The following is an 18,433-nucleotide window of genomic DNA, read 5'->3' on the forward strand; positions in this document are numbered from 1 at the left end:
CTTTGCAAGAGGCAGGGTGGGAAGAAGTGTAGCCCAGATCACCGTAGGAGTCAGTCGGTTTGTGATAGACGTCAGTCAATAGCCCCAAAAAGCTGAAATAACTCAGCAGGTCAGACGGCATCCTTGGAGAAAAGGAATAGGTGACGTATAGAGTCGAGACCCTTCTTCAGACTGAGAGTGAGGGGAAAGGGATATGAGACATAGGCGGTGATATAGAGATAGAACAAATGAATGAAATCTTGAAATGAATGAAATGCAAAAAAGTAACGATGATAAAGGAGACAAGCCATGGGGAGGTTGCACGGCAGTCGAGGTCACGACCCGTGACCCGTACTGTTGCCACGCAAAGCCTTCTGGAGTACACGAGATGAACATCAGGTAAGCACTTACTATGGCTGACAGTACAGCTGGCCCCTCTTGTACCAGCATCCAGACTCCACGCTGACTGGTTCCACACTCGCGGAACCCGGGCCATCTGTTCCCAAGGCTGGGGGGTGGGGGGGCAGTGGGGGGGGGGTCAGTGACTGTGTGGGCGGAGGGACCAGACTGTCCCCAACTTTGCTACAGCTGATGGAGACGTTGCCGGGTTTTCGTCCCCGTGTGTCTGCTGCCTGGAGCCGCAGCCCCGCTCCACCCAGCCCCATGTGTGGGTGCTGCCGACCCACAGCGCGTGATAGTGCGGCCGCACACAGGGGGAGACGGGGCGGAGGGCAGTCGTGGCCGGACAGCGCTGACCCCGGGGCCAGAGTGGGGCCGCTTACACCTTGATGCTCGGGTTCAGAGCAAAGATACTAGAGTCACCCTCCACAATTATATACAGTGCAAACATTTACCATTTCGGCGGTTTTTAACAGGTAAGAAAGTACGCGTTTCGTGTGTTAACAGTCAATGCCAGAGGATGCCATGTCCTCCAGATGGATTGAGCTGCTCCGTGCATCATCCCCTTTGACCCAATGACCTTACGTGCAACCTCCCTAGTGTTAGCTGTGGTCCAGGTGAAAATGAGTTACAGACAATGAGACAACGAGTCTCTCTCTCTCCTGTGATGGAGACGGTGAGATAGTGACTGGTTCCCACAACCACGCTGACTCTAAGGAAGGCGACACCACACGAAGATAGACACAAAATGCTGGAGTAACGCAGCGAGACAGGCAGCATCAAAGATCTAAGATCTTTAGGCAGCATCTTTGGAGAGAAGGAATGGGGCCACATGACCTGCAGCTCCTCCCTGCCTCCTGAAAGGCCAATGACTGCGGCCGGCGCCATCTTTGTGAGGGGCAAGGATTTTGTTTTGTTTGAAAAGAACTCAACTAACGAACACCAATACCGTTAAAACAAACCGTTTCTTAAAAAGAAAAATCGGCGAAAATGTACCCGTCGTCACAGAAAATCGAGGGAGGGCGTCGTTAGTAAAGATCTTTGGTCGTTAGTGTTGTGCTGGGGGCGACCGCCCCGGATATGATGTGAGCGGATGCCGCTGCCGTTGCTGCTGCTGCCGCCGCCGGGCCGAGGTGACAGTTGCCGCCTCTCCGGCACAGAGAAGGGGGGAGTGAGCATGGGGTGCGAGCGGCTGGGCTACTGAGGTGGCTGACGGAGCAGCGGGCTAGTTGGGACTGGGTTTGTCGTGGGTGGGTCCGCCCCTGCCATCTCTCCCGTCTCTCGGCCGCTGGGCCGCTGCCGGAGCAGCATGGACGACCTGAGCACTATCGGCCTGCTCTCCCTCGCCATGCTGGTCGGCTGTTACGTGGCAGGCACCATCCCCCTGGCCTTCAACTTCTCCGAGGTAAGCAAACCTGAGCCCTGCGCTGACCGGTACTGTACCACCACCAACAACAAAAACACCACCACCAACAGTAACACCACCACCAACAACATCAACACCACCACCAACAACAACAATACCACCAACAGCACCACCACCAACAGTAACACCACCACCAACAAACATCAACACCACCAACAACACCACCAACAACACCACCACCACCACCACCAACAACACCACCACCAACAACACCACCACCACCATCAACGACACCACTACACCACCACCAACAACATCAACACCACCACTACTACCACCACCACCAACAACATCAACACCACCACTACTTCCACCACCACCAACAACATCAACACCACCACTACTACCACCACCAACAACATCAACACCACCACCACCAACAACACCACCACTACCACCACATCAACAAGACCATCACCAACTCCACCATCACCAACTCCACCATCACCAACTCCACCATCACCAACTCCACCACCATCAACAACACCACCACCATCAACAACACCTCCACCATCTCCCAGTGACCAGTAGCCTGCTGGCCCGGGATCTTTCTCTCTCTTTCTCAAACCCACCTATTCCCCACAAAGTAAAAGAATGTTGTGCATCCGGTCACCCTTTTAAAAAACAATTACACCCCGCTTCAACTGTGCGGAACAGTCGTCGACAATTTCCCTTGGAGACTGCCAGCTTTTGTATTAGTTGTCCTCCAGGCTCTTACGCTGACTAACCTTTTACTCGAATTTTGCTGGGAACTTTTGATGCACATCAATGACCTGTTACAGCAGGGATTTCTAATATTTTTCAAGGCATAATCTGCCTGTTTATAGTTATCTGTTTGCACCATACTAGGTTTGCTCTAAGAGGCATGTAAAGAGGGTTAGAACTTTGTTTTTCTCGAATACAGGTCAACGCGTTCGCTGTTTTTCCAGTATTTCTACTTGTATGTTGTGTAACCAATGATTCCTATCGCAGTGGTAGTAATTCTTTGAGTCTGAGCTTATGCAGCTTCTGTGGTAAGTCGCATAAATCCGTTTGCTGAAGAAAACAGAAAAGTGGCTGTTTTTTAAATTATTTATTCAAGTGTATAGAGACACACACGCACGCACCCATGTTTGTAATTACCTGGAGCTGGCTCTTGATAGTTGTCAATTGAGATTTGCTTCAGAATTGAGTTTTATAACTTGGGTGTGATACCTGTGGGTGATGGTTAAATCTTCAATGTACAATAGTTCATGATGTGAGATGTCTGCTGTGACAGCTGAGATGTCAAGACCCTGCCTCGATTTAACTGCAGCAGGAAACCATGAGAATTTTCCTTAAAATGTTGAACTTCTATATTCAATAAAAAACAACAAAGAGAACATTTATGAGATTTCTGGCAGGGGTGCAAATCTATTTTTAAATGCTTTTAACTAGCCAAACAAGTTCTTCAGAATAAAACAGGATTATACTTTGTACAAGGTGAAGCACAATCCTGCAATTTGGCATTTAGGCAATGTCTAAAGTCATCATGAAAGTGGAGGTGGAGCAACAGAATGCTCCTACCTGAAAATCGTCCGGGATAAGGTTTCTTCAAGGCTACATGTAGTACCTAGTGTCATCATTCATTCCATTCTGTGTAGATCGAAATCTGCTTGACCTCAGATATGCGCTTCATTAACTGCCAGTTCTTTGCAATGCTTGGACTAAAAGAGTTGTTGGTCAAGAGGACTGTTCAGAGCCAAATGTCCTTTCCGTGCAGCCACCATGTCTTTCTCGACTCTAGTGCTGGCCCCAGTCCACCCTCACCTCCCATTCTTTTAACCTTCAGCTCTGTATCTCCGATAACCTCTCCCTCGACCCTTCTTTTCCACACTCTCCTAGTACCTCTTTACCATTTTTGCCTAGAGGAGACAGGATGGTTTTAAAGATATTGCCCACTACTTATACTGGCTTTTCCTTCTCCCGCCCACCCTCTGTCCCAGAACAAACTACCAGCTTTATCTCACCTTCCATCGCCATGTCAAAATTTCCCATTGTTGCTTTTGACATCCAAATCATGATCAATCCTGCTATGTGTTTAGATTTTTATTTGCATTTAATATATTACCTTAATTGAATTGAATACATTTTATTAGCCAAATGTGTATACATACAAGGAATTTGCCTTGGTGCTTTGCCTGCAAGTAACAACACGATATACAGTAGACAATTAAAAATAAAATGGTATAATTTAAACGTGAAAAATGAAATAAAATACCAGAGCAAAAGTAGGCTGCAGACTTTTGGCTGTTGAGTAGAGCTACTGCTCGTGGAAAAAAACATTTTATATCTGGCTGTAATGGCTTTGATAGTCTGGAGTAGCCTTCCAGAGGCAAGTGTTTCAAAGAGTTTGTGGCCAGGGTAAGAGGGGTCAGAGATGATCTTACCCCGCTCTCTTCCTGGCCTTTGTAGTGTACAGTCCATCGATAGAGGGAAGGTTGTAGCCAACAAAGTTCTCAGCTGATCGAATAATGCGCTGGATATCATGCTTGGTGGCTGAGCCAAACCAGACCAGAGTTGATGGTGACCTCCCATTTAAGGTCCTTGGAGATGATGGTTCCAAGGAACTTAAATGACTCTGCAGATGTGATGGTGAGTGGGGGGAGCTCTCCTAAAGTCTAAAATCAATTCCACTGTCTTAAGAGCATTGAGCTCCAGGTTGTTGCGATGGCACCAGGACACCAGCTGTGTCACTTCCTGTCTGCAGGCAGATTCCTCCCCCTCCTGGATCAATCCAATCAGGGTTGTGCCAGTTACATTAATGGCATTATGTACCTTTGGCAATGTAACAGACTTTGAGAACTATGGCTGCATGCGCATTGGTAAAATCAGCTGGATTGGAGCTATCACCATTGTGATCCATCGATCTATCTATCTATACATAACTAAAATTCTGATCTTGTGCTCTTCCGGTTTGCGGGGTGTTTCTATTTACGCCAAAATGGTATGTGATAGCGGTACGATTTTTCGCCAGCTTACTCAGTGTTCTCATGTGCTGCGAGTGCAACAAGTTTAATTCCACCAGCTCGACGAAACTCATAGTGCCCACCATGATGAACACCGACTCCATCCCTCCCCCCAGCGGCCTGGCGGCGACAGCGAGCAGGCAGGTTGTAAAAGTTATTAAGGTTTAAAAAAATTTAAACGCGCATGCGCAGATTCCTTCAGTCAGCGCCATGCAGATTGGCCTCTTCTCCTGTCAGTCAATGCCACGTCCGGGATGGCGACTGTAGCTATTTGAATGTAAAGCTTTGGGCTGAAAACGTGAGTGGCTAAAATGCCATGGTACCCTAATACCAAGTTCTGTATTTTTTGATAAAAAAAGGACTTTCATACAGTCCACTCAATCTGCAGCTGAAACAAATAATCTGTTCTTATTTTTGATAAAGGGTCCCTCTCGCGTGAAACATTAATATTTCTCCATCTACATAGAACATAGTACAGTATAGCACAGCTCAGACCCTTCACCCCATGATGTATATGCCTGTAAACTCGCTGCCTGACCTGCTGAGCGTTTCCCACATTTTATATCCATATTTCAGATTTCCTTTTAATTTGCATCATCTTTATCTTGCTAAATTTAAGCAAATAGCTCAAGGGCTCAGAGGGAAGTTGAAGTGATTTTTGTGTACCTAGAAAAGGATGGGAGTCAGGAACGCTGTTAGAAAGAGCAGGCATTGGAAACACTGAAGAAGGGTTTCGGCCCGAAACGTTGCCTATTTCCTTCGCTCCATAGATGCTGCTGCACCCGCTGAGTTTCTACAGCACTTTTGTCTACCTGCGATTTTCCAGCATCTGCAGTTCCTTCATAAACACAGGCATTGGAATTAGTTTGCTTAGCTTTTTGTGGTGGCTGGCATGTACACAATGGGCTGGATGGCCTTCACCATGCTCTACATAAGTTTGATTCTAGTTTCTAAATAGGGTTTCCAGAAGCATGCATTACTGATGTGGATATTGTTGGCGATGTACAGTATATGTAGACATATACTGGCTCGAAGGGCCGAATGGCCTGCTCCTGCACCTATTTTCTATTTTCTATCTATAGATTATCTTCAATCCTGCTGTTTTATAAGAGCTGCGTTTACTTTGGTGCTTGCCGAGTGGAGGTGGAAGGGATTGTCACTATGTCACAGTCCAGTAATCTTCTTGAACCATCAGCTTGGATCTTTGCTCAGATCTTTGGATTTTTTTTAAACCCATAGCCAAATTCAGGGAAAAGAACGCTTTCTATGAACCACGTGAATGGCTTAAAAAAAGTTAATTACGATCTTTTAACTAACCTGGTGTTGATTTTCTCTATGAAGGCCTCTTAAATTTTGTACATTATTCTTACCACATTTCTTGGGTAATGCGCCAAATTAATATTAAAAAATATAACATGGCACTCTGCTTTCGCATTCTAACTCTCTTCAAAGCTGCAACAGTTTTAGTTTAGAGATACAGTGCAGAAACAGATTCACCGAGTCTGCACCAACCAGCGATCCCCGCTCATTAACACTATCCTACACTCACCAGGGACAATTTTTATTTATACCAAGCCAATTTACCTACAAACCTGTACGTCTTTGGAGTGTGGAAGGAAACCGAAGATCTCATAGAAAACCCATGTGGTCACGGTAGAACGTAGAAACTCCATACAGACAGCACCCGCAGTCGGGATAGAACCCGGGCCTCCAGCAACTCTACCGCCGTGCAACCGTGCTGATATTGATTATCGTTAATTTTGGAAGTTAAATCTGTAGTCTTTCCACCGAGAGGGGACAGTGCCCTCCATAATGTTTGGGACATAGACCCATCATTTATTTACCGTATTTCCGGCAATGAAGACGCACTCCTAATTTAAGTTGCTAAATTTTGAGAAAAGGATGGTGGGACAAGATCAAGAGTTTGGTTTAGTCCAGGGCTGGGCAACATCGCCTGTGTGTCCCGGGACTGGCTGCAGTTCCCAAGTCGCCTGCCCCAGGACTGCCTGTAGTGCCCAGGTTGCCTGCGAGCCCGGGACTGGCTGTAGCGCCCAGGTTGTCTGCCCTGGCACTGGCTGTGGCGCCTAGGTAACCTGCCCCAGGGCTAGTAGAGAGAGAGAGAGAGAGAGAGCCCGGGAAGGAGCAGCCAGCCTTACGCCCAGGTACCCGCCAGCCACCACCTCCACCGGTTGCGCCTGTGCCGATACATTTGGGTTTCACTATATAGAAATTACAGCAGTGTTTATGCATAGCCCTCCCATTTCAGGACACGATAATGTTTGGGACACAGCAATGTCATGTAAATGAAAGCAGTCATGTTAAGTATTTTGTTGCATATCCTTTGCGTGCAATGACGTCTGCGCTTCATGGACATCACCAGTTGCTGGCTGTCTTCTCTGGTGATGCTCTGCCAGGCCTGTATTGCACCCATCTTTAGCTTATGCTTGCTTTGGGGGCTAGTCCCCTTCAGTTTTCTCTTCAGCATATAAAAGGCATGCTCAATTGGGTTCAGATCAGGTGATTGGCTTGGCCACTCAAGAATCAACCATTTTTTAGCTTTGAAAAACTCCTTTGTTACTTTGGCAGTATGTTTGGGATCATTGTCTTGCTGTAGAATGAACCGTCGACCAATGAGTTTTGAGGCATTTATTTATACAGAATTCATTATGCTACTACCATCAGCAGTTGTATCATCAATGAAGATAAGTGAGCCAGTACCTTCAGCAGCCATACATGCCCAGGCCATAACACCTCCACCACTGTGTTTCACAGATGAGGTGGTACACTTTGGATCTTGGGCAGTTCCTTCTCTCCTCCATACTTTGCTCTTGCCACCACTCTGATATAAGTTATTCCTCATCCCAAGACCTTTTTCCAGAACTGTGGTTGCTCTTTTAAGTACTACTTGGCAAACTGTAACCTGGCCATCCTATTTTTGCGGCTAACCAGTGGTTTGCATCTTGCAGTGTAGCCTCTTGTATTTCTGTTCATGAAGTCTTCTGCGGACAGTGGTCATTGACAAATCCACATCTGACTCCTGAAGAGTGTTTCTAATCTGTCGGACAGGTGTTTGGGGATTTGTCTTTATTATGGAAAGAATTCTACTGTCATCAGCTGTGGAGGTCTTCCTTGGCCTGGCAGTCCCTTTGCAATTAGTAAGCTGGCCAGTGCTCTCTTTTTTGTTAATGATGTTCCAAACAGTTGATTTTGGTAAAGCCTAAGGTTTAGCTGATGTCTCTAACAGCATTATTCTTGTTTCTCGGTCTCATAATGGCTACTTTGACTTTCATTGGCACAACTTTGGTCCTCGTGTTGATAAACAGCAATAAATATTTCCAGGGGTGATGGAAAGACTGGAGGAAAGACAAGAGACCTCTCTTATACCTGCATTAAGGAGGCAATTAAACACACCTGAGCAATTACAAACACCTGTGAAGCAATGTGTCCCAAACATTATGGTGCCCTGTAATGGGGGGACTGTGTAAACACAGCTGTAATTTCTACATGGTGAAACTAAAATGTATAAAAATACCCTTTAAAAATATCTGAACATGTGCACTTTAACCACGTGATTTTTTTTCTATTATAAATCTCAAATTGTACCGTACAGAAGCAAATAAATAAATGATGGGTCTTTGTCCCAAACATTATGGAGGACACTGTATGTGCTAGAACACTTGACAATGTAGGCTTCATAGCCAAGTGTGATGATCTTCATTCAGTGGTCATTCATTCATACAAGTATCTATTGTAATCAAAAGTAGGAGTCTTTGAAACTGCATTTTCTAGGCACTTAATGTTGAGCTGGCTGAGAATGGCTATCTCTGAACATCTTTGTGGTCAAATGTTTAATCTTCCTGGATGTTATGGCTGTTTGCGATGAACCTGTTGAATCAATGATTGGAAGAGTTTGCATCAAATTTTAAATATATAAAATTGACAAATACAAAATGTAGCCATTTGAGATGGAAAGATTTGTTTTGTTACACACATGAATTTTTAATTCAATCTGCTCTCTATTTTGCACAAAAATCGAAATTCACGTGACATTTCTGAAAGAATTTGATGCTTTAAAAAATTATCAGAAATGTACAGAACAACAGCATTCATGAATAAGAGAGGGAATTTTGCCCAGTTCATGTTCCATAGCAATGAACACTCATCATAAGATCTACATTGGGATACAAAGGCATCTCAACTATTTTGCACAGTTTGACGAATAATGCTGCATTGTCTGCTGGAAAAAGTACATTGTGCCAGCCATTTCATGGATTTAGAAATATTAACAATTATTTCTTAAGGCCCTGTCCCACTTTCCTGAGTTACTCACGAACTCTCTTGAGTTTTCCCCTTGATTCGAACTCGGGTAATGTCGGTAGCGAGCTCGTAGGAGCCCAATGGAGTCCGTAGATGTTTCGTAGCGGCTTGTAATGCCAGCCGTAGGAACTCGGGCATCAGGTAATTCGGGACGTTTTTTCAACATGTTGAAAAATGTCCATGAGTTTAAAAAAAATAGCCCAGAGTACCTACGAACGGCTATTGTCGCAATTCTCCGAGTTCGAATCAAGGGGAAAACTCAGTAGAGTTCGTGAGTAACTCGGGAAAGTGGGACAGGGCCTTAACTCTGCAGCTGAATCAGGTTAGATATGTTTTGTTCTACGAGATGCAGATTTCACTCTTCTAAGGGAATAATTTTTACTATTAAATAATATGACAGTTTGCACAGTTGATATCCTTAATATGCCCCATAGCTCATCATGAAACTATTACCAGCAAAAGTTAATAGTAAACCACATACACTAGATCTGGATCTCAAAGGAGTGGTTAGGAGGGCAAGAACGTTATGCATTGAGAGTTATAGAGAAGGAATTCCATGACTTAGCAGTTGAGGACATGACCTCCAGTGGTACAGTAATGATATGAAGCACGCAATGCTGGAAAAGCTCTGCAGATCAATGGCATCTGGAGAGAAATGGGGAAAATGTTTCAGAACTAGGAAGTGCTAGAATGTGTTTTAAATGACAGAAAATAGGAAGGTTTGAAGAGAATAAAGGAATATCTGTGATTGGGTGGAGATCCATAAACATTAGGTGATACAAATTGTAATGCAGTCTCCCTTGTTATAATGGACAATTGGGGAGGGGGGAGTGATGTCCGTTATTACCAATGGTCCACTATGACCGAGTAGGGTATTATCATTGTATGTAGTTGAAACAGAGCTGCAGATGATGGTTAATACATTAAAGGATGCAGTAGTGTAGTAACTCAGTAGGTCGCGCAGCATCTCTGGAGAATATGGAGAGGTGGTCGGGACCCTTCTTCAGACTGATTTAGTCGGCTGAGTTACTCCAGCACTTTGTATCATTTCACCTTAAAACTAGGCACCAATGCCGCAGGTCTGCACCAGCAAGCTCCTTGCCATCAGCAACCCTACCGTCTGGCCGATGTGGCTCCTAGCTGTCAGTCCGCTCCCAATGACAAGATGCGCCTGGCCATTTGCTGGGCCTCCTCCCCTTCCACCAGCTGCCACCCCCCCTTTTCCCCCCCCCCCCCCCCCCCGCAGCCGCTGACACCCTCTAAGATGGATTATGTCATTGACTCTGGAGGAGAAGATAACGGTGGTAGCAGAGAGGGTAAGTAGAGGCTGAGCGGACAGAGCAGCGGGAGAAGGAGGAGGAGGAGGAGGACATGGTGGCAAAGGAGCAGACAAAGTGACAGCTGACAGGCCAGAAGAAACAGCAATTGGTGAGAGGAGAGAGTGCCCCCCTGTGACAGAGTGTATCCCTGCAGCGGCCTAAAGGAAATGCTGTCCCCAGGGGCTAATATGTGAGCCACAACAAGAACCACACCAACCAGGGGATGGGTGAAGAAGGGCTTGCTGGTGCATCTTGCGAGCTGGGTGTGGTGTTGGAAGCTGCGGATGGGGAGAGTATACATGCCGGGATGGCGTTGGCAGGTCCGTTCACTAACCAAAATCTGTTGTAAATGGGTTTACTGCAGTGCAAAAAATAAAAGGCTGCAAAAACTCAGTGGGTCAGGCAGCATCTGTGGAGTGGATGGACAGATGGTGTTTTTGGTCGGGACCACTTTTCAGAAGGTCTGAAGAAGGGTCATGGCCCAAAAAGTTGTCTGTCCATTCCCTCCACAGATGCTGTCTGACCCACTTAGTTCCTCCAGCCTTGTGTTTTCTTGCTCAGGATTCCAACATCTGCAGTTTCTAGTGTCCTCCAAATGGTAGTGCTGTTTGCTGAGTGTGTGAAGGTTTGTTAACTACAGCTGAGCTATGGGATGTACGTAAGAAATGAATGAGGTCAAAAGAAAGTGTAAAACAATGCTGGAATTGTGGCATTCAGAACAGAAAGAATGCTGGAAACCTGACAAAGTGAATATTGCTAATGTCCTTCTGGTCAGGCAACATCTGTGAAGAAAGTAAACAAGAACTACTGCAGGTTGAATAACTGCTGGGTTTATCTCAGCTCCATCATTTGCAGTTTATTTCTGTGTTTAAATTACAATTAAAACACTAAGTATGTGCTATAACTCTAGGATAAATGCACAATTAAGAAAACAAAGCCAAAGTATTATCTAACTAAACTGAATACACCAACTCATGCTAAGGACAATAAATAACTCTGTATGCAAACAACAGCAACCTACATATTAACTAACTCTTTAAAAAAAATGGAATCATATAGATACAAGTATATTATTGGATTTATCAAGTGGGCACCTCCCTTCACTGGTGTTTCATTGAGTTAGGCCCAAGACACATCGGGAAGGTTAAACAGTTGGTTCTGGTGCTCCAGAACCACTCCCATCAATACCTGCTCTCACCACCTTTGCTCCCAGTATCTACTCAATAAAGGAAACTACACCCAACTAGCTCACTCTTTAACACATCCTATCTTCCACTAATCCTAGCTGATCATTAAACTTGTTACACCACAACTATCACCCTTATATAAGACCAGGATACACTTACACATTCTACAATTACAAAGAAATACACATACTGCATGTCATACAGTCCCCTCCATAATGTTTGGGGCAAAGACCCATCATTTATGTATTTGCCTCTGTACTCCACAATTTGTAATAGAAAAAAAATCACATGTGGTTAAAGTGCACATTGTCAGATTTTAATAAAAGCAATTTGTATACATTTTGGTTTCACCATGTATAAATTATAGCAGTGTTTGTACATAGTTCTCCCCCCTCCCCCCACACCACCATAATGTTTGGGACACAGCAATGTAATGTAAATTAAAGCAGTCATTTTTAGTATTTGGTTGCATATCTTTTGCATGCAATGACTGCTTGAAGTCTGCGATTCATGAACATCACCAGTTGCTGGGTGTCTTCTCTGGTGATGCTCTGCCAGGCCTGTATTGCAGCCATCTTTAGCTTATGCTTGTTTTGGGGGCTAGTCCCCTTCAGTTTTCTCTTCAGCATATATAAAAGGTTTGCTCAATTGGGTTCAGATAGAGTGATTGACTTGGCTACTCAAGAATTGATAATTTTTTAGCTTTGAAAAACTCCTTTGTTGCTTTACCAGTATGTTTGGGATCCTTGTCTTGCTGTAGAATGAACCGCCGGCCAATGAGTTTTGAGGCATTTGTTTGAACTTGAGCTGATAGGATGTGTCTGTACACTTCAGAATTCATTAGGCTACTACCATCAGCAGTTGTATCATCAATGAAGATAAGCGAGCCAGTAATTGCAGCAGCCATACATGCCCAGGCCATAACACCCCCACCACCGTGTTTCACAGATGAGGTGGTATGATTTGGATCTTGGGCAGTTCCTTCTCTCGTCCATACTTTGCTCTTACCATCACTCTGATATAACTTATTCTTCGTCTCATCTGTCCACAATACCTTTTTCCAGAAATGTGGTTGCTCTTTTAAGTACTTCTTGGCAAACTGGAACCTGGCCATCCTATTTTTGCAGCTAACCAGTGATTTGCACCTTGCAGTGTAGACTCTGTATTTCTGTTCATGAAGTCTTCTGTGGACAGTGGTCATTGACAAATCCACACCTGACTCCTGAAGAGTGTTTCTAATCTGTCGGACAGGTGTTTGGGGATTTGTCTTTATTATGGAAAGAATTCTACTGTCATCAGCTGTGGAGGTCTTCCTTGGCCTGGCAGTCCCTTCGCAATTAGTAAGCTGGCCAGTGCTCTCTTTTTTGTTAATGATGTTCCAAACAGTTGATTTTGGTAAGCCTAAGGTTTGCCTGATGTTTCTAACAGCTTTATTCTTGGTTCTCGGTCTCATAATGGCTACTTTGACTTTCATTGGCACAACTTTGGTCCTCATGTTGATAAACAGCAATAAATATTTCAAGGGGTGATGGAAAGACTGGAGGAAAGACTAGGTGCCAAGAGCTCTCTTATACCTGCATTAAAGAGGCATTTAAACACACCTAAGCAATTACAAACACCTGTGAAGCCATGTGCCCCAAACATTACGGTGCCCTGAAATGGGGTGGACTATGCGTAAACACAGCTGTAATTTCTACGTGGTGAAACTAAAATGTATAAAAATGGCCTTTAATAATATCTGACTGCACTTTAACCATATGTGATTTTTTTCTATTACAAATCTCAAATTGTGGAGTACAAATTGTGTAAAAGTTTCCTAAAATTGGAGAATTTAACGTTCATACCGCTGGGGTTGCCCAATCGAAATATGAGGTGCTATTCCTCAAATTTGTGTGTGGCCTCACTTTGGCAATGGAGGAGGCCCAGGACCAAAATGGGAATGGAAAGGGGAGTTTAAATGGTTGTCAAACGGGGAATCCAGTAGGCCATGGTGGACCGAGCATAAGTGTTCATTGAAACGGTCATTGAGGCTGCACTTTGTCTCACCAATGTACAGGAGACCACATCGGAAACACTGATACAGTAAATGAGGTTAGAGGGACTTGGCTGTGGGCTCCTATACATTGACATGACAAAGAGTAGATTTGGGGACCGTTTCGCTGAACACTTACTCCTGGTCTACCATGGCCTGCGGATACCATGTGCTAACTACTTTAACTCCCCTTCCCATTCCCACACCGACCTATCTGTCCTCGGCCACCTTCATTGCCAGAGCGAGACCACCTGCACATTGGAGAAACAGCACTTCATATTTCACGTGTAGCTTCCAACCCAGTGGTATGAACGGTGAATTCTCCAATTTTAGCTGACTTCTACATACACCTCACTCCCCCTCCCCTCCCTTCCTTCCTCCACTAAAGGTTGTTTAACTAGTTATTCAGTCCTTTTAAAAAAAAAATGCAGAAATGCAGGTGCTAGTATCTGAAACAGAAATGTTGGAATAATTCAGTCAGTCAGGCAGAATTTGTAGAAAAGCAAACCAGGACTTTTTAGGTTAAACCTCATGCCCATTTATTTGGCCAGACTCCCCAATGGCAGACACATAACCCCTTCTCCCATCTTTGATATTCCCGATCCACCTGGACAACCTCTCCTGTGACACTGACCACTTTGCTATTTCTACTCTCCTAACGCTCACTGACCCACCCTCTTCTGAATATGCAGAACACCCATTGGAAACCAATTCAGTTTTATTATCAAAGCTGCAGACCGAGTTGGTGGGGGTACTGTTGTAAGCGGGTGAACTGCCTTCTGTCCTGCAGAGGTCAAACATCCACTCTCAGACACATCCTCGTACCATCATCTGAACCATCTTCATCTGGACCTTGAGATGGGGGCATGTCGGTTGATGCACTTCCACGGGCAATAGAAATAAAGTTAAAGGTAAAGATAAGGACTCAGAACTGACGGAAAGTCTTCAACCTGAAACGCCAACTCTGTTTTGTTTTCCTCCACAGAGGTTGCATGGCTGATTTGAGTATTTTCAGCATTTAACGCTTTTTCTTCAGATTTTCAGCATTTACAAATTGGTTTTGCCTGTTGATTTGAAATGTCATGGGCAGGTACAGATAATGATCATAATTTAGTGGAATGGTGACATAGAGTTAAGGGAAAACAAATCACTGATTAGACAAACCTTCAGGGTTGAGAGTAGCTCTGGGCATGGGGCCTTGGGAAGGAGTCCAGCAGTGTTTTACCAGCATAATACGTGGACTTCGATCATGAGATTAAAGCTGAGGCCATACAAGCTATGACTCTGGCGAAGAATTTTAGAGGCTATGAACAGAACAATAGTTTGGAAAAGAAAGATGATCAGTAGTTTGGAAAATTTACAAGCAGGAACATAGTCTGAAATATATTGATAGTCTTTCAGGATTGAAGGTTGCAATGACCTACTGTAAACAGCTAAGTTATTTGTTAACTTAAAATACATTTTTGCTAAGCCAATAATTTAAGCAATATCAGGAAAAGTCCGCTATATGGAGTTGGATCAGCAATAATCTCGGTGAATGACAGGAGCTGAATGCTCATGGTTGCTGTAAAAGAGAGTTTGGAAGATTTCTATTCCACAACATTATAAATATATAAATCTTGAAAGCTGAGAGTAACATTTAATAGAGCATTGATTGTGTTGAAATGATGTCAGGATACCATTTGCTGCTAACACAAATGTAGTGATGCCTTCTCTTTTAGTAAGTCCATCCTTGTGATTGTCAAGGCCCCCAAAAACATTTCTTCGCTCCATAGATGCTGCTGCACCCACTGAGTTTCTCCAGCAATTTTGTGTACCCCCAAAAAATGAAATGTTTTGCTTGTGTTTCTCCAGGAAAGGTTGAAGGTGGTGACAGTTCTTGGTGCTGGCCTTCTATGTGGCACTGCCTTAGCAGTCATCATTCCAGAGGGGGTTCATGCCCTCTATGAGGAAGCTCTTCATGGTAAGTTTTAGATTTTGAACCCGATGTTACTTTGAAAGCATGGAATGGTTCAGGATAAAGATAATTGGATGGCCTATGAAGCGTAGTAAAGATTATTAAATGTATTTGTGAGTGATCCATTAAAATCCAGAATGTAGTTAACGGTTTAGGTTAAACGGTCATGAGCATTGGTCAGGATTGTACTAGATCGGGCCTGCACCCTGCTTACTTTAATCTCTTGTGATTGTAGAGTTAACAAAGTTGTTCCCCCCATTTCCAAGACTCCTCCTGTGAAGTGGAGTGGGTCACGAGGCAACTAGATTCAACGGTCAATCCCGAACACAATAGCCTTTGCATATTTGTGTAAGAAAGAACTGCAGATGCTGGTTTAAATCGAAGGTAGACACAAAATGCTGGAGTGACTCAGTGGGTGAGGCGGCATCTTTGGAGAAAAGGAATGGGCGACGTTTCTGGTCTCGACCTGAAATGCCGCCCATTCCTTCTCTCCAGAGATGCTGCCTCACCCGCTGAGTTACTCCAGCATTTTGTGTCAGCCTTTGTATATCTGTGTTCTTGTTGCCAAAAGTCTTTCAACTGATTTTTAAATGTCTCTGACATTTATAGCTTGACATAAGTAAAAAGAATAGAGGAAAGAATAATAGGTTTAGTTAAAAAAACTTCGAAATATTGGAACATAATCAAAAAACAAAACACTCACTTTTCAGCACTCTTTACTCAAGGTCACCAACTCTCTTCAGTGAATAGGTTTGTGCTACTTAAACCATCCCAGGCCAATGTAAAGCGAGGGGCCTTCATGCATTGTTGGTTTGGTCCCTGGCCAACTACATCAGTGCTCTGCTGAAGTATGCAGCGAGTCGAGTGTTAATGCAGAACAAACCTCGACTCATCCTTTACTTCTAAGGTTCAACATGCACTCGCAAAAGACAAATAAGCCAGCCCATAAGGCAATCATCACCAGAGGTTGTCAGCGGAATAGTCAGATAGAGGTTTGTGATATATATAAATGATTTGGACATAAATGCAGATGGGTTCGTTAGTAAGTGTGCAGACGCCACAAAAATTAGTGGCGTTGTGGACTGCGTGGAAGGCTTCGATGGATACAGTGGAATAAGGACCACTTACAGATATGGGTGGGGAAATGTGAGATGGAATTCCATCCAACAAGTTAGAGATGTTGCACTTTGGGAGGTTGAATGTAAAGGAAAACAGTGCAGTTAATGGCAGGATTCTCAATGTACAAAGGGATCTTGTGGTACAAGTCATAGTACCCTGCAAGTAGATTGAGTGGTAAAGAAAGCATATGGTATACTTGCCTTCATCAGATGAGAATGAGTATAAGAGTCAAGAACATCAATACCTTTTATTCAAAGGTACACACAAAATGCTGGAGTAACTCAGCGGGACAGGTAGCATCTCTGGAGAGAAGGAATGAGTGACGTTTTGGGTCGTGATCTTTTATTTTTGTATTGGCTGTTCTCCTCATCTATGCATGTATAGATGAAGTGGATTGATTGAGTGAGATTGGGAGTGAGAGGGTAATTTGGCCAGGGCACAAACATGATTCAGTTAATACTTTACATTTTGACAATTTACGTGGTGCTAGTTCCTGAACTCTGATGACAATCAAAAATTCCATTACCTTTACTGCCAATTTATATTCTGTTCCATATTCACATGGTACATCCCTATCCATTCACCTTGATTTTTCAATTATGGGCTATAGATCAGCAGCCAAACAATAACCATGGCAGTTCATTTCTATATCTATCTCAACTACACCCCCCCCCCCCCCCCCCCCACCCACGCATCATTTATGGACTTTGTCTCATTTTCCTAATCTTTCTGCTTTGGAGGGAATGCGTTTAGTTTAGAGATACAGCACGGAAACCGACCCTTCAGCACACCGAGTCTGCAACGACCAGCGTTCCCCGCACACTGACACTATCATACACATACTAGTGGACAATTTAGATGTTATATCAAGCCAATTAACCTACAAACCTGTACGTTTTTGAGTGTGGGTGGAAACCGAAGATCTCTGAGACAGGAAGGACATGCAAACTCCATACAGACAGCACCCATAATCAAGATCAAACCCAGGTCTTTGTCACTGTAAGGCAGCAACGCTACTGCTGCACCACCGTGCCGCCCATGGATAGGCAACGTTTCGAGTTGGAACTCTTCTTCAGACTCTGACTTTCTGCTTTGCTCACAATTCCAGCAACAACAGTTCTTTGTATCTCCCTCTATTGGAGGAATGGACTGCCTTGTATTCTGATCGAATAACTGAACTCATAGTCAAAAGAGTGATACAGTGTGGAAACAGACCCTTTGGCCCAAATTGCCCACACTGGCCATCATGTCCCAGCTACACTAGTTCCACCTGCCTGTGTTTGGTCCATATCCCTCCAAACCTGTCCTATCCATGTACCTGTCTAACTGTTTCTTAAATGTTGGAATAGTCCCAGCCACAACTACCTCCTCTGGCAACTTGTTCCATACACCCACCACCCTTTGGGTGAAAAGGTTTCCCCTCAGATTCTTATTAAATCTTTTCCCATTCACCTTAAACCTATGTCTTAAGGTCCTTGAATCACCTTCTCCGGGCAAGAGACTGTGCATCTACCCGATCTTTTCCTCTCATGATTTTATACACTGTCATACTTTGTTTGCTACAATCTCCAATAGAAGACAACAGAAGGATTTTTTTTATTGCTGTTACCTGTGCTGCATTAGATTGTTGTGTAGAGCAAACTAACAGAATGATTCGCCGTGGTTCAGTAAAATTGCTGTGCTGAGTGGTTCTTGGAAAATTATGAAAATA

General features: G+C 44.1%; 1 protein-coding gene across 1 annotated transcript in view; it reads left to right on the forward strand.

The window, feature by feature from the left end:
• Nucleotides 1-1,458: 1,458 nt before the first annotated feature.
• The window catches only part of slc39a9 (solute carrier family 39 member 9), a 39,771-nt gene continuing 22,796 nt past the window's right edge, over nucleotides 1,459-18,433 (forward strand). The window contains exons 1-2 of the mRNA XM_055641015.1: nucleotides 1,459-1,783; nucleotides 15,501-15,609. Of these exons, the coding sequence (XP_055496990.1) occupies nucleotides 1,688-1,783; nucleotides 15,501-15,609 (205 nt within the window). The 5' untranslated portion in view covers nucleotides 1,459-1,687. The remainder of the gene's footprint in view (nucleotides 1,784-15,500; nucleotides 15,610-18,433) is intronic.

Source organism: Leucoraja erinacea, chromosome 9 (genome assembly GCF_028641065.1).
Source record: "Leucoraja erinacea ecotype New England chromosome 9, Leri_hhj_1, whole genome shotgun sequence".
Taxonomy (NCBI): domain Eukaryota; kingdom Metazoa; phylum Chordata; class Chondrichthyes; order Rajiformes; family Rajidae; genus Leucoraja; species Leucoraja erinaceus.